General features: G+C 44.9%; 1 protein-coding gene across 7 annotated transcripts in view; it reads right to left on the bottom strand.

Annotated features, from left to right (window-relative positions):
* Positions 1–22,545, bottom strand: part of MARCHF1 (membrane associated ring-CH-type finger 1) — a 553,572-nt gene that overhangs the window by 31,780 nt on the left and 499,247 nt on the right. For all 7 annotated transcript variants that reach the window (XM_074993075.1, XM_074993077.1, XM_074993076.1 and 4 more), the window contains one exon: positions 14,010–14,190. In XM_074993075.1, coding sequence (XP_074849176.1) covers positions 14,010–14,190 — 181 coding nt within the window. The remainder of the gene's footprint in view (positions 1–14,009; positions 14,191–22,545) is intronic.

Raw genomic sequence — 22,545 nt, 5'->3', positions numbered from 1 at the left:
ATCACAATTCACTAACTATCCTCACCCCTGGGCCTTCATCCTAATCATTTCAGCAAAGAGCTAAAATGAGCAGTGTGGAACATAACTATAAGAATAGCCATATTAGGTCAGACTAGTGGCCCCTCCAGCCCAGGATTCTGTTTCAGAGTGGCCAGCAAAAGATGCATCAGAGGAAAGTACTAGAAACCTGGAGATAAATAATTATACATCCTCTGCCCACAGCAAGACCTCCTAACCAGTGTCACCTCCCCATGTATTAGACAGCTTCTACACATGCCCCCTCCTCTGGAAGCGGCATGATAATGAGGCCCAGTGTCAATTTCCTGTGCCTCATTAGCATATGGGCCCTGTGATTCAGAGTCCAGAAGAAGCTCTTCCGGACTCCAAAGGAGCCATGTAGACAAAATTTTGAGGAAAACGGGCCTTCAGGGTGGAGGGTTTCCTCCTGGGAGATCCCCACAGGCCGCGCGTCTACATGGCTATTTTGGAGTCTGGAAGAGCTGCCTCTGGACTCCAAATCATGTGGCCGTATGCTAATGAGGCATGGGCAAGTTATCTTCTGGGCCACTCATGAACATGCCGCTTCCAGAGGAAGGGGCACATGTAGAAACGACTTAGAGATTTGCTCATATCACACGACTGTTAATTTAAAAAGCAGTATTTACTTCTACAATGCATAAACCCCCCCCACCCGCCCATCCCCAGAAAAGCCTTTAAAGAGCCTTTTCACATGTTGAAACAGCAGTTTAGACAGTCTTTGTTCAGTGTTGGCATTGCATGATCTAGTGAACAAAGCACTGGGGAGCTGGGTTTTAATTTTAATTCTGCCACTGAGCTCCTAAGGGTTAGAATTCTGTAACTCCCGAGGTACTTAGCTGCCACATCCTACATCCCAGCATCAGATCTGTCTGGGATTCATAAAATTCCTGCTCAATCTTTGTCCCTGAATCCTTTCAGTGAATAAAATCAGTGCCTACACATATTGCAGTAACATCTTCTTTTAGGTGCCTAGGTTTCTGCCCCTGCACCTGTGCATTGCAGCCCTGCACCTGTACAATTCAGAGGGGGGTTTGGTCACCTGATTCTGGCCTTGCCATTATTGGTGAGTTTACACAAAAATGGCCCCACGGTTATGCCACTCTCCTGGAATGTAGGAAGACCCCCAGGTCCTATCTCATTCCCTTTGAAAGGAAGAAGAGCTTTGAACTGGAATCTGCCACTTCCTAGGTGAGGGACCCAACCACTGGCCCATGAGATGTGGGACTGATATGGGACTCCCTCAGACTCTCCTGTTGAAGCTGTTGCTCTTTGAATAAATTATAAGAGAATCACTGGGGAGCTGCAGAAGGAAAACGGGCAAAAGACTATAACTAGTGCTTGCAGCACGCACTCGGAAAGTCAAAGATCTTCAGTCCTGCTCTAATTCATTTCATTGTCATCTATCACCAAGAGAGGGGCAGTTGTAGACCCCCTCAGCTTAATGTCTCCCACTGGCTACCTGGAGGGAGGAACTGCCCAGCATGCTAGCTTTTATTACTCCCACTAAAAGGTATCTGCATTGCCCATGCAGTATATAAGGAGCCTATGTGACTAACAGGTGTTTTTTCTAGGCATCTAAAATTATGCAGGGGGACACTCAGTATTGCCATGCCAAAGTTCCTTTGTGAGTCTAGCCCCATCTGATCTTCTACACATCACTTTATCTTTTGGTGAATCACCTTCCCTTCTGACTATTTGTCTTGTCTAAGACCAATGCTTTTTTGGGCCAATACGTGCCGGTACTGAGTACTGCCACCTTGGCAGCCCCAGCTGTGGCTTGGCTGGAGTGGGGTAGAAAGCTCTGTCTAAGACTCTAAGAAATCTGGAGAATAGAGTCTCTCACTACGTGTTCGTAAATGCCTAGCACAATGCATCTCCAGTTGTGTCCGCTTACCGCTAGTGCAATCCAAAAGACAGCTGTAATAGGGACACTATCAGGAATGAAATCCAAGACTGATAAGGCTTTTCTCCCCAGCAGCAGGGAGTGAGTCTTCTTCCGCCAAACAAGTAGAAAATGCCACATCTGTCTCATTACAATTTCCAGAAAGGATGAACTTTGGCCACAAAGATATCCACGATTCACATGCAGTCGGATGAGGGAGGCTGCATGTGGGTAACCCACTCAGACGTGAAGGGGAATGAAATCTAGCCCTAATCAAGAGGTACTGCTACCACCCTCATTCTACACCAGAATCTTGTTCAATCCTTCCTTGTATTCCATGGACTTGTTGTTCACATCCCTGGCTCTTCCCCAGCCAGCCAGTTCCATACCCTGTCCATTTTGCCATAGACAAATTATTGTTTTTCTTTGTGGACCGTTCCCCTAGCCTAGAAGATGTCTCAGCAGAACCTCTCTTTAGGTAAGATGTTTTGCTCCAGCTATCGAATGGAAGAAACTAAATTTGTACTGTATGTCATCCTAATGGGCTAAAATTACACAAATCAGAGTCACATTTGTGCTGATGAGCCAGGTTCACAACAGTTAATCCAAGTTTTTAGCTTCCCAACCAATGCAATGGGACCTGCTGCATTTTATGGCATATACTGTACGCTAGTAGTATATCAAATGACATGCATTATATCTTGTCATAGGACATATCCAGATTTTTGACTGTGATACACCATTAGGGCTGAACATGTTATAAAAGACATTCTCAGAGTTAGGACCAGCCCCAAAGACGACTCCTTTAAATGCTCAGAACCATCTGGTAATCGGAAGAAGGGGTTTCGAAAACTGGGGGGTCCTTTCAGAAGGTACCTCCTCCACGGGCGGTGCACGATTCAAAAAGCCGCCCTTTCGAATCGCCACGGCCGCCATTATGCTAATGAGGTGCTCCATATTCACTGCAGCGCCTCATTAGCACATTTTAAACCTGCTCATTAACATGCCCCTTTCGAAAGGAAGGGGCACATGTAGACCCAGCCTAGATCTGCTGCAAATGATTCTAAAGCCTCTTCTGCCACTTGATTTCTTGAGCAAAACTGAAAATCTTTCAAAAATTTTGTTTTCTTTTTGTAAATCAGTATTTCTCAAGTTACTATTGTTCTCTAGTGTAAAGCTCAAACTATATAATGGAATTGCTTCAGTGCATGAAAACATTTAGCTCATCTTCTTTACTAGGAGATCCTCATGCCCTCAAAATACTAAATTCTTGTGTAAGCCCTTTTTCAATTTTCTGAATGTTTCTTGACATTTTTAGAAATATGAAAACTATTGATTCATCGTCTTTCATTCAAATTCATTTTTTGCTCCTGAAACTTTTACCTCAGAATTCTTTTCAACATCTTCCAGTTCTTTTTATCAGTTTCCACACTAGTTATACTATGTGTTGGACTCCTTGAATAGAATAGAAAACACTAGTCATACTAATACGTGATTACAAGTAACTTAACAGCAGTCTTTATTAGATAGTTAACATACATACAGAGCCTCTTAACTCAGGTCAGCCTATTCTTCTACCATAAAATTAGCTGCTGCCTCCTCCTCCTGTCAGCTTACGTGCCCTGGAGACTCTAGTCAGACTCCTAAAGCTATAGTAACTTGACATACTGCTCCTTTGAGAACAGAGATCTGGGAATTGTGGGACTGTCTGGTGGTGGATTCAGGGGCTGGGCACTCCAGGGGAATGCCTGGATGGCTCCAGGGTTGGAGCATCTGTAAAGTAACAGCCTGCATAGGCTGAGTGGACTGCTTGTATTGCCTGTGGCTTGTGCAGTGAGGGAGGTGACCCCTGGGGAGAAGAAACAAAGCTTCCTCCCGCTAAGGACAGGTGGATAGCAAGGTGCTCAGAATTCTTGATGTCTTTTGTACCTCTCGCAGTTCAATCTCTTATCATTGGGAAACATCACAAACGCTATCTTGACTAGTCTGTAGGTGTCTCTTCCTCTGTCCCTGTCTAATTAGACAAAAAGCTTCCTGAGGCAAAATCTATTTGGTTTTTTTCCCCACCTTTTATAAGGTGCTTCAAGTAGTTCAAGACGTCATCGTCAGACACGATGGACGACCTACTACTAGAGTAGTTCTGGTTGCTTATTAACAAATGATTATAACTTTGTCAACAAAGGCCTCTTATGGATCACCTTCACCTCCCTATTCAAGACACTACTTGGTTCAAAATACATTTAATTATGAGACGTGAGATACATGTCAAAATTAGACGAGATCAAATTATAGTCATTGGCAATTTGTTCAAAATTGCTAACATTTTAAATGAAATACATACATGCCCACCTCCCCGTATTTTCCTATTATTTACCAAGTCCTACTCAAAATTCCAGCCACTATTCTGGTGGCTCCAGATCTATTGTGGTTACTGCACAACATTAGGAATTCCCTGAAGTCTGAAAAATAAATTTCACCTGAATTTGTTTTGTCTTACCTTGGTATAAGGCTATGTCTACACTAGCCCCCACCTTTCGAAAGGAAGAGGCTAATGAGGCTTTTGAATCGTGCGACACCGGTGTAGACGGGGGCCTTTCGAAAGGACCTCCCGGACTTCGAAGCCCCTTCTTTCTATTTGGTTTTAGGAAAAAGGGGTTTTCAAAAAAGGACCCCATCTACATGAACAGCGTGCGATTTGAAAGCGGCACTTTCGAATCACTCTGGCTGGCATTATGCTAATGAGGTGCTGCATATTCATAGCAGCGCCTCATTAAAATCTGCCAAAGTGTCTCATTAGCATCCCCCTTTCAAAAGGCCCCGAGGGCTAGTGTAGACATAGCCTAAGAATGAAGAATGCACTTAGTGCTGTATTATGCTAAACATGTCCTTTTCTCTCCAAATCCCTCTTTTTGTTCCATTTCCCCGGTATCAGAGTAAAACTACTGTTTTGAGAGTGAGAATTCACTATGCTTGTTGGTTGCAGAGAAACCTATAAGCCATCTTTATAAGAATTGCTGCAGCTCTTATGGTGTAATTTTACCTGAAGGTATTAGAAGAGAAGTAAGCTCTATAGGTTGGAAGCAACAGTACACAGATAAATTCATATACAATAACGACTATGTCCCAAAGAAAGCTCCTTGACTCAAAATCCTGGCCCAAAAGCAATGTAACTTCATTAGAAACTTTGGTATCATTCAGGAGGAAGACAGAGCTAAAACCCCCAAATAGTCTCAAAAATATATTCCATAGAAGTCAATCAACTCTTCCCATCAGCATCAGCCTTACATTTTGCTGAAATACATTTTTCAGCCTTCATTCTAAATACCCTGAAATGTCACTGTTCATCATTTCATGACTGCATATTAGTTAGCCACACACACATACTTTTCTGAGTATGTCTATCAGGTACCTTAGAAAGCACCAGTAAGGATGTAAATTCTAATGTGCACCACTGTGTTACACATTAAGTGGCTTCTGTGGCTTTTCATGCAGTAAAAGTTTTCTAGTACATGCTGACATGGCTGTCTGTACCCACATGTGGAACATGCTGCTTCACAGGGCACCCAAAATTTGAGGCATCACTGGGCAATGTTCCCTCTAATTTTTTCTATCCAGGTGCAGATTTTTCCATCCATCTGCAGAATAAATTTTATGTGCACTGGGGCATGTGCAAATGTGCACAACTGATAAAACAAAACCTAGCTGTGAGTGCTCTGCTAATCAACTGGGTGGCATTTCAATTGCTCCTGAGTGACCAGACAAGCTGTGCTCCTGAGCGACCAGACAAGCTGTGCTCCTGAGCATGTCACAGGAACTCAGCTGCCAACTGGAATAGGGAAACCAGTTTAATTGTACTGTGTAGGGCCCTATAAATCCTAAGGACAGCCCTGAATGTTAAAGTAGTCCAGTTTGAAATGGGACTCCATTAACCTGCATTAGGAAACCTGTAGTTCAGACATAATTTGATAGTGACGGATGAACCTCTAAATGTCTTCACACAAATCCCCATCTGTGTGGGTGGTTTTATTTCATTTTCTGTCAGATGCAAGCAAAATTGCCCTGGCCAGTTCTGCTCCTTCCTAATCAGCCAGTAAATAGTGCAAATGATCCTGAAAATAGCCATTTTTCATGTGGTCATTATTGTCTTCCTGAAGAACAAGCTAACCTTACTTGAGCAGGGAAACACAATCCAGCATTTGGCCTTTACTTACCCAAATCAGTCTGAATCACAAGAAAGGTGCTGTTTGGCTTGAGTGATTCTACAGGCCAGAGGTCTGCCACTCTGATGTTTTCTCCTGCATTTGAGCTTGATCAGGTCTGTACACCTGCCTGTTCAAGTGCACATATGACACATTCAAACATGGGTTGCCAGATCCCAGTGACCAACAGAGATCTGTCGGTATCATTGTAGTGAAAACTTTGTGCTCAAGGGAGAATGTGAATATTGGAGATCTTATGGTGCTTTATTTTCTTGAAAATGTGAGCTCTGCAGGAAATGTGCCAGTTTGTCAATAAACAGTTACTCCTAACTCATTGTGTCCAGTACTTTTCTCTATGGAAACAATCCTTCGATCCAATAAGACAAAAACAACTCCGTGGGACTCATCCACACTGATTACTTCAGCAGAGTGCTTCAGAAAAGTACAGCCACAATACATGCAGAACGCTCAGGCAAATGTTACATTCTCCAAGTCCTCTGGCAAAGTTCTAATATGCTCTTATTTTTCACATACCCAATTTCTGAACATCATTGGATAGGAGAGTATGGTACACGTAGAAAATGTTAAGTGCTTGTAATGAAAAATTATATTTTAAAACTTAAAAGACAAAAGAGATTAATATTGAAAGTTGTAAAATACAGAAAATTAAATATATAAATTTCCCTGATTTAACATAATTTAGACCCAGTAGTGTGAATATAAAAACTGAAAATATATTGTAAATGAAGTAGTTACGTTTACTCCAGCAATAACAAGCAAAGGAGATGCAGGCAGATTCTTTATACAATCTGCTACTTAGCTAAAGAAGGCCCCCATTCAGAAATAATCATAGGTTTTTGAAGTTTAAATAGTCTCATTAAGATTGGATATTTTCATTAGATTAGTTATTTATTAAATTATTAATCAGTATTCAGGAGGTGACTAGTCCTCTCCCATTAAAGCAAATGGCAAAATTTTTGTTAGCTTCCAAATCAAGCCCTAAAAAAAGAAGTCAACAAATAATTTATTTTAGGTCAAAGGGGGGATGAGAATTGAAGATGGATGTTGTCTGCTTCTTCTCTTAAAATTTCATGGCTCAGTAAATTCTGAAGACTGATGTTTCATGTAGGACAATTAAGACATGTTTATCTGGACTCTCCATCAAAAAACGGAGGCCATAAAATGTCTAGGTTTATTCTGAGTGCCACAAGCCACACGGCTCTGTAGAGCAGAGTTGTAATAATTTCAGCAGCTGCTGAAATGCAACATTTCTGTTGAGGAGCACAGCTGGGACTCTAGGCTTATTCAAAGCCCCCATATTTTTATTAACTGTTTCACAAAAGGAGAGTTTGGGGTGTACAAAAGGGATTTCACCTAGCCAGACTTCGGTTCAGGTTTCTGTGCTAATATCTAAAGCTGAGCACTTTCTTGAAGTCCTTACCCTTATGTGAAGCTTACTGAGCTCAGACACTGTAAGAGGGGAAATACAGAACTTGGGAATGGCAGATGAGAAAAGGAGGAATTCTTTTAGCAGTTCTATTAAAAAAAAAGACTCATTATGAAAACCAAAGCTTTGGTTGTTTATCTTAAAGCAAGAGCCCAGATTGCCAGGAACAAGAATTAGGAACAAAGTAAGCCATTGTAGCCTTTACAGGAAGGTTCCTGCATTGTGGTGTTGCAATACAGTGTTATGATGAGATGACATTTTGCTCTCATGAAGATGACCTAGAAACATCTTCAAAGCCATGAAGGGTTGGGTGTCAGATTTTCAGCTGATGGAAAGAGTGTAAATTGGGACAGGGCCACAGAACTCCAGTGAAGAGAAGAAAAGAAAATATTGGAATAGGTAGCTAGCCAGAGTGAAATATTTATGACCTATTGTTCTTGTTGCGGCACAAGTCACAAGAAGGCTGCACCACAAGAATAAGTGCTTGTAAACCGCTTACACAGAAATTAGCAGTAGAGCTCAAGTGTAATTTCAAAAATATTGGAAGTACAACTATCTCTGCAAAACAGTCTTTGTATCCTCAAGCCATCACAACAGGACATAAATCCTATAGAATTATTTTAACTTTAAAAGCTTTAATCTACACATTCTCCCTTGAGTACAAAGTTGTTCACTCTAATGACAGGATAGGCAATAAAAAAGCAATAGCTTTGTGCCTTTGTGCATACTAGCAAAGTATTTGACCTCTCATATTACATGAAACGAGTGTGATTTAAGGCTTGCAATGTTTGAGTCTTAGTTTGCAGTAGAAAAGAAAACACTGATGCTGGTTTCCTTGACAACGCTGTGTAGCTGTACCAGAAATCAAAGGAAAATGCAAGACCTTCTGCTATGTCAAGGATTGAAACATATCCACCAAATTAGGTTAAAAGAAAACGAATCCCACTGCAAGTCGGTATGAGTGGACCTATGCAATATTAGCTATCACTTGTTATCGTGGACCTTGTTATAATGATAATAAAAAGGTCAGGTGGTTTCTACCTCGCAGCACAGACTAATAGGAAGAAACAACAAGGGACAGAGTAGTGACTGCTCAAAAGTTGTTTTTTTTTCCCCTAGGAGACACTGCAGGTCAGTTCAGGTTCTGAGAGAATATCTTCTGTTGGGAGGAGAGTTTTGTAATGTACTAGCTTGATTTCACAGCAGGAGCTCATGCAGCTCTCTCTGCAGGGAGTATCACTTTCAGCAGTGGTACCACATGCCATAGTCTTAAAACAATGAGCGTGAACAGCAATGATCAAAGTGAAGCTATCTTTTGAACAAAAAGAATCAATATCTTTCAACATATTTTGCCTTCATTTCAATTATTATATCACCTAATAAAGATATATCCACAAATCACCATACCTTGAACTAATCCCTCCAGTAAAATACTATTTCTATTATCAGCAGATGCTCTTCCTAAAGATTACTCATTCTCTGGCTTTGTACTGACCACAAAATTTCCAGGCTCCATCACAAAGAAGATATTTTTGCTCACAAAACCTATGTAATTTTCTTTTAACTCCATGCCCCATGTGAAGGGCTGGCTTAAAACCAATCGAGGAGTATGTATTATATAGAGTACAAAGATTTGGAGGATGCTAATGTCACGTTGATATGCTACCTTCTGCATGGTTTCCTGTCTTTATAGAGTCTGTGTATAAGCAGAGATTGAAAATTTTGCCAAGCCCTTGGCGCAATACAGATGCAGCCATGAAGGTAAAACACCACAAGGAGTAATGTTAAAATTTTTCTGTGAATGTTCATAGAACACATTTGGAAGAACAACTGAATTATTATTATTATTATTAATATTATTATTATTATTATTATAAGCCAACATGACACTGTATACACAATCTGTAACAGAGTTTTACCTTAAGATATCTTGAGGGAGTTTATTTGTGACTAGAATTCTGGCTTTTTATTTTTGCCTCTTATGGAAAGCCTTACTAAGGAGGTCTTAACCAGGAGCCAACCCCTTCCCTATGACCCAATGCTGCATACAAAGGGTAATAATTTGTTACTTACTACATTGAAACTGAATACAGGTTAAACTTCTCTAATCCAGAATCCTCTCGTCTGGCAAACTCTGCCATTCAGCATGATTTTAGTTAGCTGGATGACCACTTATCATGGCCATGACTCAATTTTCCATGATCCCGTAAAGTTTGTTTACAACCGCCAGTCCTAGTTCTCAGTGTTCTGGGCTGTTATTTAGCTGTAATTTACTCCTAAATGTCTTCTAAGCAGTGGAAGTGTTGGTAATGTGCTAGAAAATACTGACCTCCCATCATCTGGCAAATTCTGTTGTCCGGCACCAGTCAGGTTCCAAGGGTGCGGGATGAGAGACGTTCAACCTGTATCTGCTTTTGACCCAATCATGAATGAATCTCTTGTTGATTAACTTAATTGTACACTAACCTGCCTCAGCCAATGAATCAGTAATCTACCCTGTTGGTGCCCTTGGAGAACAGCAATGACTTTAAAATCCTGTTTTTGAGAGGCTTGAATATTTCTTCTACATATTTTATTATTTGCATTATGGGTTGATGTTATGTGCAGAGAGACCTTACCTGCCTTCTGTCCCAGTGTGGGCATCAGTGGGCTAAGACAGTCCCATGTGGGCTACCTCTAGACTAGCATTCTTCTTTCGAAAGAGGCATGCAAATGAGAGAAATTAAAAATCCAAATGAGATGCAGATTTACATATCTGGCACCTCATTTGCCTAGTCCTCTTTCAAAAGAAGAAAAGCAGTGCAGACACAGCTCTTTTGAAAGTAATCCCCATCTTCGAAAGAACCCTTCTCCCTAATTTTTTAGGAAGAAGGGTTCTGTCGAAGATGGGGATTACTTTCGAAACAGCTGCATCTACACTGCTTTTCTTCTTTTGAAAGAAGATATGCAAATGAGGTGTCAGATACATAAATCTGCACCTCATCTGCATTTTTTATTTCCCTTATTTGCATGACTCTTTCAAAAGAGGAATGCTAGTGTAGACACAGCCACAGAATTCACTGATATAGGAAAATCAGGAACCAAAGGAGAACTGTCTAGTAGTAAGGCTTGATTTGATATAAAATATCAATGTAGAATCATAAAAGCATAGAATTCTAGGGCTAGAAGGGATCTCAGTATGTCATCTAGTCCAACCCCTGCCCAAAGCAGGATCAACCCCAACTAAATCATCCCTGCCAGGATCATGTCAAGCTGAGACTTGAAAACCCCTAGGGATGGAGATTCCACCACCTCTCTTGTAACACATTCCAGTGTTTCACCACCCTCCGGGTGAAAGTTTTTCCTAATATCCAGCCTACACCTCTCCCTCTGCAACTTCAGACTATTGCTCCTTGTTCTGCGATCTGTCATCATTGTGAACAGTCTCTCTCCATCCTCTTCAGAGCCCCCTTTCAGAAAGTTGAAGGCTGCTATTAAAGTGCCCCTCAGTTTTCCTTTCTGCCAACTAAATAAGCCCAAATCCCTCAGCCTCTCCTCATAGGTCATGTGCTCCAGCCCCTAAATCATTTTCATTGACCTCCCTTGAACTTGCTCCAGCACATCCACATCCTTTCTTTACTGGGAGGGCCCAGAATGTATATACCAATGCTGGCTGCAAAGCTATTGACTATTTGGAAGAGGTACATTCACAACCTCTAACGATCATGTTTGAATACTAATAGCTACAGACTTGCATTTAACTTGTTAAACTGTCATTCAGTTTAAGAAAACCCAGAAATATGCCCTACATTTGAAAAGGAAGATCATCCTGTAACTTCTATTATGAAATAAAATATCTGAATTGTTGCATAAGCAAAGTAGATACATTCATTTTCGACAGTTAATAGTAATTACATGACAATGATTTGTGAAATTGTTCAAACTCATAAATAAATGGTTATTTTGAAAGTTTCCAAAGATAAATCAAAACCAGAGGAGAGAGAAAGTCATAGCTGACACTACAGACTAATCAGTTGGGATAATACATTACGGGAAAATATCTCCTCAGAGACCAAAAATCTTTAACTAAACAGTAAGATTTAAATATGAAAAGTAATTTGAAATATAATCACAGTGAGAGACTTTGGGGAAAATCTCCATTTGAAGATATAGCTCTGTGTTATGCACATTTTAATTTGACTCTTTCATCCATTCCATATGGATTACTGTAATATGTTGATTCAGTTTATGTTTTTTTACTATGCTTCACGCTTCAAATATTGGATTGTGTATCTATGAACTGTAACTGCTACTTTACCAAGATTCCATCCATTTTAAAGGAGAACTGGTTTTCTCTGGGGTGGAACTATATCCTGACAGATTCAATAAGCAACACAAAAACAGGTTAACTCTCTCTCTGTAATCCTCCATGTGATAAACAAGGTGACTTCCAAAATAGGAAACTGATGGGACACGCAGTGGAGATGCTGATTGGAAGAACATCAGTGGAAACAAAATTGGCTCGTGTATTTAAGAGGAGACATGTATATTAGTGGGAAGAAACCAGACTAGACATAGTGGCTTAGTCATTCAAATGTAACCATCTCTAGGCTTTTAAATTCATATTTAGGCAGGTGGCCTTACTTTCAATGTGACTGCACTTCACAGTATGTATTAAATTTTTTTTAAATAAAGGTTACTTCAATATAAGTGTCCAAAATAACAAATCTAAGACTTATTTTATAGTGTATGAGGCCCAAAAGACACTGTTCTAAACAAATGGTGTAAGTCGGTATCTGGCCTTTGACTTTGCATCAAATGAGAATTTTGCCCACAGTCCCATCTGACTCAGGCATAATTCTACTTAAAACCCTCCCAAGCGCCAATATGACATTGAGGAAAATGCATTCCTGACCCACATATAATGACCAGGTAGGCCCTGAGCCTGTGAGCAAGAACCAGCCAGCCAACCTCCTGAGAAACAAGATGCTCAGTACCATCTCAGAGCCCTCGCCCTCCCATCCTATGTTCCTTCTCCAGCTCTGGCCATCCCTCATTCTTCAGAGAAGGAGATTTGAAGAACACCACAACAGAATATATTGGGGTGAGGGTGGGAGAAAACAAATCTCTTTCTGAATCCTACAGATCACAGAATCATAAAATACTAGGACTGGAAGGGACCGTGAGAGGTCACCGAGTCCAGCCCCTGCCCTCATGGCAGGACCAAGTACCGTCTAGACCATCCCTGATAGACATTTATCTAACCTGTTCTTAAATATCTCCAGAGATGGGGATTCCACAATCTCCCTAGGCAATTTATTCCAGATGTCTAAGGAAACCTCAAAATATGGGCTTTTAGGACTTAAGACATAACCCAAAAGTGAACTCCAGGACCGCTGAACTGTCTCCCTCATGACCATCGCAAGCAATCCCAGCATACAGTGACAATCATACATTTATCCAGGTCTCTCTTAAAACTAAATAAATTGTTTTGCCCTCAACTGCCATTGGGAGGCTGTTCCAGAACCTTTCTTCTGATTATTATTTTTATAATTGTCAGCCTGAATTGTTCATGGCAGCCACATCTAAAAGGGCAGCCTCTGCCAACAGAGGTCACTTAAAACAGAGAAGTCTTGGCAGTACCTCTGTCAAGAGATCGTGTCTACATACAAAATCAGATCAAAAGAGCAAGCCACTTTGTTGACACAGAGCAGCCAGATTGCCTGGTCCTCTCTTGACAGAACAGCTAACTGGAAGCTCTGCAAACAGGGCTGCCCGGGGAAGTGGAAGCCCTTTCTATCGACGTAAGTGTTTACACAGACACGCTGTTGTCAAAACAGTGTCAACAAAGGCGTTCTATTTGATTGGCAACAGGGATAACACTGCTAGCTGAACAGCTGACTTTTGTCGACAAACTCTCAACACACCGCTTTAATCAAGTAGACACTTGGAGAGTTTTGTTGACAAAAGCCCAGTATTCTATATTTTCGTACATATGTAACCATTAACATTTACACATCTAGAAGCATTATTCAGGATACCTTTGATTTACATCTCTGCACAAGTATCTGCATAAATCGGAACCATATATTATGAGCTTGATGGAGGAGTTGCATATATAAGCCATATATGCAGTAGAGCAGATTAGATTATCTCAGACTTCCTTCTGGTTTTATAATCTATGCACACCAAAGGCAAGAAATTAAAATTTAACTAGCAGAGTATATTATATAAGATGATATTAGTGCGTGTGTTCTAAGGACGTAAATCACATTGGACCAGATTCACAGCTGCTGTAAACTGACCAACTTTTGTGGAACAGCAAATCATCTCCATTGTTTTTATTGCGACAGTAAATCAAATGACATTTGGGAAATGTAGACGTATCTTTAATATGTCAGCAGGTTGCACAGCCAGCTCATCTTTTCAGTATTTGAATGTAATTAAGTCACTAATATCGTACCTTCCGGAGAGGTTTGAGCTTGGTCTCCATTATAAAGTCATACTTGCAGAGTTCACAGCAGCGCGTGTCTGAGCTTTTGATCCACTGGTGCAGGCAGGCCTGATGAACAAAGCGCAGGGTCCCTGTGCAGCGACACGGCGTGATGAGGGGACTTTCATCATCTCCCTCACAGTGACAGATCCTGACAGGGAGGACAGCAACAAATGGTAAGGAAGCTTACCAAGGAGCAAAGCAAAAAGCACTGGTTTATTTACATGGCTTTTCATTCTCTGACTTGACAGTCAAAAGACTCAGGGTATGTGACCTTTTATGTTGGAGCCCAGAAATGTATTCCTCACTCCCTTCTGAGACTTTAAATTTGTTGTGCAATCTGGAGAGATGAATCCATAGAAAATATACTTATTTATCGCCCTACTGTATGACAAAAATCTAATTTTATCACCCTTATTCATGCTGGCCGTGGCTACACTAGCCCACACCTTTTGAAAGGGGGATGCTAATGAGTCACTTCAGCAGATGCTAATGAGGCGCTGCTATGAATATGCAGCACCTCATTAGTGTAATGGCAGCCGTGCATATTTTGAAAGTGCCGCTTTCAAAACACACGCTGCTTGTGTAGACAGGGGCTTCTGAAAGGACCCCCCTGGACTTCAAAAGCCCCTTCCCTCCTATTTGGTTTTGGGAAGAAGGGGCTTTTGAAGTCCAGGGGGGTCATTTCAAAAGGCTCCTGGCTACATGGGTGGTGTGTGTTTTGAAAGCAACACTTTCGAAACTCACGCGGCCTCCATTATGCTAATGAGGCACTGCATATTCATGGCAGCACTGCATTAGCATCTGCCAAAGTGGCTCATTAGCATGCCGCTTGTCAAAGGCCGGGGCTAGTGTAGCCACAGTCATCGAGTACCGCATTCTGTGAGTAGTCCCAGTGAAATACTCAGCAAGGGTGGCAGACCCCAAAATAAACAGGAAAATGTGTGAAAGATATAGAAAACCAACCCTGAAAATGCCCAAAGGGGTCGTGGAGAGAGACTGCTGACGTTGGTGTCCACGTAGTCCACTGGGGAACTGAGGGGCTGGAGGAGTCACAGCCCCCGTTGAGGTATGTAGCTGAACTATCTAGAAACACAAAGACTTCAACAATATCCAGGCTGGCTATGTCTTTACTAAAGCTGGGAATGAGCCTCCTGGCCCAGACAAATTTATGCTAGTGGGGCTTAAGCTGGCATGCTAAAAATAGCATTGTAGGAACTGCAGCTTTAGCAGAGACTTGGACAGCTACCTGAGCTCACATCGAGGACACTGAGTGAGCTTCAGAGTCTAACCTGCTATTTTTAGCACCTTATCTTAAGCCTTACTAGGCCGAATCTGTCTACCCCTGCTAGGAAGCTCTTTCCCAGCTGCAGGGTTGATGTAGCCCTTGAAGATGGTGCATGTGCCTCTTGTGGGGACTGTCCACTGGAAATGGGATACAGAGCTTTAAAAAAAAAAACAGATCTCTGTTTCAAATGTATCCAAAGTCAGTAGTGCTATAACGGTCCTACAGTAAACTCTTCCATATCTGGGCTTCTATCATCTGGAACTCTCAAATAACCAGCATTTCAGCCATAAGTAAATTTGAGTTACGTTTTTCAGTGGAAAGAAAACACAAATAAATACAGCAAATAGGCTGTGTCTACATGCAAATGGCCATTTCGAAGTTCACTAATGAAGCACTGAAATACATATTCAGTGCCATATTAGAATGCCGGCAGCCCCAGCACTTCAAAATTGATGCGGCTTGCAGCCGCGCCGCTTGTCCAGACGGGGCTCCTTTTCAAAAGGAACCCACCAAGTTCAAAATCCCCTTATTCCTATCTGCTGTTGCATGAACATTTTGAAGTTTTGGGCTAGTGTAGACACAGCCATACAGTATAAGTTTACAGTGCACAGTACTACTGGTGTTGGTAAATAAAGTACTCTGCATACATTTTTGTTTCTTATCCTCTAATCTTGTTTTTTTTTTAGTGTTGTGCATTACCAGGCATACCTCTCTATTATCCAGAGTATTTTAATGTCCAGCAATCTCCTGGTCCTGGGGCTACCGGATATGAAAGAATTTATTGTATTATTTGATGTATTTTCTGTGGCCTAGGTCAAATGAGTTAGTGATCTCAGTCAGTTCTTAGTCCACTTCAAAAACCCAACAAAAAACACAATGATCAGAACTGGTACTTACTGAAACCTTTGCTGAGATTCTCGCTAGAAAGTCTATGAATTGCTCTGCAGGTGAATGGAGGACTTTACTATAGAGCTGTCCATTAAACAGAATGCCCACAAAAGTTAAATGAATGTCCTAAATGGCAAACTGAAAGAAATAAAAAGCCACAAGCAAGGCAGCAAAAGCCAAACCACATCAATCTCAAAATACAGAAGTGATAACCACAGCTCTTAGCCCTTCAGAGACATGTGAACCTTAAAACACGCAATTAGAATGTAGAAAAGGAACACTTCATAACAAGCAACAGAATATGCAGAAGAGTATGAGACAATCTAAGAAAAAATCCTTGATGCAATATACAACTATGACCAGTCTGTTTCCTGTGAGGGATGTCATGAGGTACATATTTTACACCAAGGAAGCTGGGCAGGAGCATTCATACCATCAGGACACACATGAGCACTTGATGTGAATCATGAGAAAGGCTAGCAAAGTCTCACAAATGCATTCCTCCTGTATCTACTGACTACAACAGTAGCAAATAGGCCACTGAGTCTATTGCCAGAAGAAAGAGTAAATTTGAAACACCAGTAAGAGTTGATTTATGCCAAAAGTTCCATTGGGAAAGCTCAACTTCCTGCCCTATCTTTCAACAGCCAGGCCCACAGCCATGGGAAAATGAATCTACACAAATGTGAAAGCAGAAGAATCAATATTCCAGAAGTACAGCCAGAAATGAAAATGCAGCTTAAAACGAAAACATGAAATCAACAGCTGCCTCTGCAGTTCCTTACGTTAATGATCTGACAATGGTGCCTACGTGCTATTCAAAGATACCAGTTGTCAGTTTTGCCCACCACTTTTGTTTTTTGTACAGGCTGAACCTCTCAAGTTCAGCACATTCTGGCCCAGCAACATCCATGGTCCAGCAAGATTTTAGTTAGCCAGATGTCCACTTGGGTGTGGCCAAGTTTCCCAGGGCTCCATAATGTTTGTTTGCAGCTGCCAGTCCTGGCTCTCAGTGTTCTGTCCTGTGATTTAATTGTAACTTACCCCTAAATGTCTTCTAAGAGCCCAATAACCAGTAGAAATGTTGGTAATGCTGCTAGTCAATAAAGACCTTTTGTGGTTTGGCACTAGTCAGGTCCTGAGGCTGCTGGATTAGAGACGTTCAGCCTGTACACATACAAGCAAGTTTATATTCTAGAAGAAAATCCATTTGTATTCCAATCTGTGGTCGCCCAGACAAACTTGATAAATTGAAGCCACAGCTATTGTGTGTCCTCACTGTACACTAATGTTTTACTAAAAATACCCTTATATACAATTACTATTTTTAAATGAATAGGTATTTTGGTACAGCACACACATTCTCACCATTGACTAAAGTTTTGTGAATGTGGTTCTGATCTTACCCCTGAGCTACTGGTGATTTGTAAGTCCTATCCTTTGTCAGTTTAAATAAAAGTTTCATCTTGGCCTAAAATGTTACACAAAAAAGCAACATCTCTTTCTTTTTAAATTAAAGTAATTTCTCCAAGGGAAAATATAAGGGTTGCTCATTTTAATTCCAGTTACATATAATTTATTTTATACCATTTAAGCCATTTAGAAATTAGACAATGAAACTGGGTACCCCAGAGTCTTTTACAACTATTGTTGAAATTGTTTCAAATTATTGTAAAAGCTACAATATCAAGCCAAAATTCCACTGGGATCTGCAAATAAAATGACAGCACTACTTGCAAAGGAACAAAACTATTCTCTAGTAGAAACTCTTAATACAAAATACTATCTGAAATATAAATTAAAAATGCAATGAGAAAAACAAACATACTAGCAATAGAAATGGTGTCCAGAGGAAAATATTCTAGAAACAATTTTCAGTAAATTAAGTGTCCTTCATTCTCTTTGTAATTTATTTGCCCATAAAAGATTAGACAGAGTAAGTAAGTGCATGCATGTTTGGCTCAGGAGGATTTGAATCAGCACAGCAATTGACCATGCCAGCCTCAATGCTGTAACTACAGAACGTGCCGTCCACCTAGCCCTTGTTGTAAATTTCACCTCATAAAAGATTTTCTTCATGGGAGTTGAAAATATATGGCATAAAATTAATTATAGCTGGAGGGCTAGGGAGGGCTGTATTTAAAGCTGCCAAAGTGTTTCTATGCTAGCCCCCCATTTTCTGATGCTCATATGTTTCTTGAATATCAGATTAACATTTTACAGTCCTGGTCTCTGCCTGAGGGTTTTTTATCTCTTTAATATAGCTGTAGCTAGCTCTCCAACTATAATTCAAATTTTACATATATGTTCTATATTCACATAGAATCATAGAACACTAGGGCTACGTCTACACGTGTATGCTACATCGAAATAGCTTATTTCGATGTAGCGACATTGAAATAAGCTATTTCGATGAATAGTGGCTACACGTCCTCCAGGGCTGTTGGGCAGCACCACATCGAAGTAGGCGCTGCAGGGGAGCGTCTACATGCCAAAGCGGCACACATCAAAATAAGGGTGCCAGGAACAGCTGCAGACAGGGTCACAGGGCGGACTAGCACTTCCGGGGCAACAGCTAGCCGCTCCCTTAAAGGGCCCCTCCCAGACATATGCAGCCTGCACAGCATGCGGTTTGCAGAGCCATAGGCACGCACACCTCGGCGAAGCAGTTATGGACCCCCAGCAGCAGCAGCCCGAGGTCCACCCAGCCACCCCTGCAGGAGCAGTGCTCGCCCTGCTCAATGCCATGCAGGAGGCAGCTGATCACCTTTTATTTGTGGAAGAGGAGCTGCCCCCAGGGGAGGAGGAAGCAACCCCAGACCCTGCTGCCCCTGCCCCCCCAGCCGCACACGCCGCCGGCTGTGGAGCTACCCCACGAGCACCGACTGGTGGGAGCGGCTGGTGTTCGGCGAGTGGGACGATGACCGCTGGCTCCAGAACTTTCATATGAGCCAGCAGACATTTCTGGAGCTCTGCCAGTGGCTCACCCCCGCACTGAGGCACCAGGACACCGCCATGTGGCATGCCCTCAGCATGGAGAAACGGGTCGGCATCACTGTCTGGAAGCTGGCCACTCCAGACAACTACCGATCCATGGAGCAGCAGTTTGGCGTTGGCAAGGCCACCGTCGGGGCAGTCCTCATGGAGGTAAGAGGACCCACGGGGAGGGGGAGGCAGCCCTGGGAGGGGAGGGGAGGGGAGCCCTGGGGGGGGAGGGGAGGGGAGCACTGGGAGGGGAGGGCCAGACACACCCTGCACATCCCTCATTGGTGCTCTCCCATGTCCTTCCCCTGAAGGTTGTCCCTGCCATCAACGCCCTGCTCCTCCACAGGCTCGTGCGGCTTGGGGACCCGGATGCCACCATTACGGGGTTTGCCACCCTGGGCTTCCCAAATTGCTTCGGGGCTCTGGATGGGACCCATATCCCCATCCGAGCTCCGGAGCACAGTGGAGGAAGCTTCCTGAACACGAAGGGCTACCATTTGGTGGTCCTCCAGGCCTTGGTGGACAGCCGGGGCCGCTTCCTGGACATTTATGTTGGGTGGCCTGGCAGCACCCATGACGCCCGGGTATTCCAGAATTCGGGCCTGTGCCGCCGGCTGGAGGCAGGGACCTATATCCTCCAGTGGGAGATCCCTGTGGGGGACACCATGATGCCCCTCTGCGTCGTCGCAGACGCGGCGTACCCCCTCCGGCTCTGGCTCATGCACCCTTACATGGGCCATCTCACAGCCAGCCAGGAACACTTCAACACGTGCCTCAACCACGCGTGCCAGGTGGTTGAGTGCACATTTGGCCGCCTCAAAGGGTGCTGGAGGTGTCTCCTCACCCACCTTGATGCGGGCCCCACCAACATCCCCCAGATCGTGGGCGCGTGCAGCGCCCTCCACAACCTGGTGGAGAACAAGGGGGAGGCATTCTTTCAGGGCTGGGCTGTGGAGGCTTGCAGGGCTGACGTGCAGCCACCCGCTGCCCCCAGTCGCCAGGTGGACCCCGAGGGGATCCGGGTCCGGGTCTGGGTCCGGGAGGTCCTGCAGGCCCATTTCGACCAGGCCGCGGGGTGAACGCTGGCAGGCCCCCCACTGCACCCCCCCATCCTCCACAACACTCCCTGCCCCTATGCTCACACCACAGAGCACCCAAGAGCACACCCCCCACACTTTTCTTGCAAATAAAAATAGACCTGTTGTTCGTGAAACCACAAAATGGTGAATTCTTATTATATTATTACTACAAATATAAATATTATATATTATATGATAAACAAACAGTGGAACACAAGGAAGGGGAGAACTATTTACATGGGGGGGTCAGGTATCATAAAATAACAGGGGTCTAATACAAACTATATACAACATAAAAGGGATATGTACAAAGGGGGAGGGAGGGGCCACATCCTGGGCCCCGCACCCCCTAATGTCCAGTGCTGGGGGTTGGCGGGCGCAACCCTCGCCTCGGCCTCAGCCCTGGCCGGGGCTGGCTGGGGGCAAGGCGAACCAGCAGATACGGCCGGCGGGTGTCAGCAGGCCCCAGGTCCCCCTCGGCGGAAGGCCCCTCAGTGGTGGACGGCAGTGGGACGGCAGGTAGAGCAGCGGGTGGAGCAGGCAGGGTGGGCAGAGCGGCGGCCGGCATGGCATGGGGGGCCAGGTAGTCCGCGATGCGCTCAAACGTGCGCATAAAGACCCCCTATGCCTCCTGGTGCCAGGCCAGCGCCTGCTCCTGCAGATGGAGGTGCCGCTCGTCCACCCGCAGGCGCTGCTCCGAGACCTCCAGCTGCCGCTGGAGGATCGCCAGCAGCTGGGGGTCCGTTGCCGTCCGGTGGTGGTGCTGGGTCCACCGTCGTCCCCGCCCTGGGGCTGGTCGGTGCTCCGCCGAGGGGCTGGCCTGCAGTGATGGCCCCAGTGGGCTCTCCGGGACCGCTGACACCTCGTCAGCACTCTCCAGGCCCTCCAATGGTGCAGCTGCGGAACACGGGGGGAAGAAGAGTGGAGACAGCCGTTAGTGTGGGCCCCGAGCCGTGGCCCTTGTCCCCCCACCCCTCTGCTGCTGGTTCCCCATCCCCGTCCCTGGGAGATGCAGCTGCTGCTGATGGGTGTCCCACCCCCTCCCCCCGGGGGACCCTAGGTTCCGCTCCCCCCATCCCCAGGGATGGGGCATGGCACTGTCGTGCTGGGGGCGCAGGGGCTGATGCACTCTTCTGAGGGACATGCCACTGCTGTCCTTGGGGCCATGGTCATCTGGGCATGTGGAGGACCCTGGTCATGTCTGTTGTCCCCGCCCCTCAACCCCGGGGGTGTGCACCAGGGGGGTACATACCTGACGGTCCGCTCCCATGGTCGGGGGACACCCTCTGGGCGGACGCCCTGCTGGAGCTCCGGGAAGCCACGATGATCCGCAGCCCCCCGTCGCTGGAGGAGGATTCCCCCTCCTCCTCCTCTGGCATCCCAGGGGTGGGCTCCTGGGGGGGCCCCTGGGGTGCGGGGCTTGCCTCGGGGGGCGGACTCCGCCTCCGGGGCCTGCTGGGGCTCGTCAGCCGAGGTGTCAAGAGTGGCCGGCGGGAAGGAGGTGTGACGGGGGCCCAGGATTTCCCTGAGCTCCCTGTAAAAGGGGCAAGTGACAGGGGCAGCCCCAGATCAGCTGGCCGCATCCCGGGCCCGGGCGTAACCCTGCCGCAGCTCCTTGACCTTACTCCCGACGTGGTCAGGAGTGTGGGCAGGGTGACCCCGGGCAGCTAGGCCCTCGGCCAGCCGAGCAAACGCATCCGCGTTCCGCCTCTTGTTCCCCATTACCTGGAGCACCTCCTCCTCGCTCCAGAGCCCCAGCAGGTCCCGGATCTTGGCCTCCGTCCAGGAGGGGCCTCGCTGCCTCTTCCCTGGCTGGCTGGCTGGCTGGGAGCCCTGGCTCCCCTTGGGGGGGGTGCCCTGGAGGTGCTTGGGGGGCTGGCAGGGGGCCATCACAGCGGGGGGGGGAGGGGTGTCTCTGGGCTGCAGGGAGGCGTGCAGGCTGGCCGCGTGTTACAGCTGCTGCCTGCACGCTCTCTCAGATTCCTGCACAGGAAGGCAGGGGGCGGGGAGCTTTAAGGGGCCGCTGCATGCAGCGACCATAGAGCTCAGGGGCTGGAGAGAGTGTCTCTCAACCCCTCAGCTGATGGCCGCCACGGTGGACCCCGCTATTTCAATGTTGCGGGACGCGGATTGGCTACAAGTGCCCTACTTCGACATTCAACGTTGAAGTAGGGCACTATTCCCATCTCCTCATGAGGATAGCGACTTCGACGTCTCGCCGCCTTACGTCGATGTCAACTTCGAAATAGCGCTTGCCACGTGTAGA

The sequence above is a fragment of the Carettochelys insculpta genome, chromosome 4 (genome assembly GCF_033958435.1).
Source record: "Carettochelys insculpta isolate YL-2023 chromosome 4, ASM3395843v1, whole genome shotgun sequence".
Lineage (NCBI taxonomy): Eukaryota > Metazoa > Chordata > Testudines > Carettochelyidae > Carettochelys > Carettochelys insculpta.
This window is presented reverse-complemented; position numbering and strand designations above follow the sequence as displayed.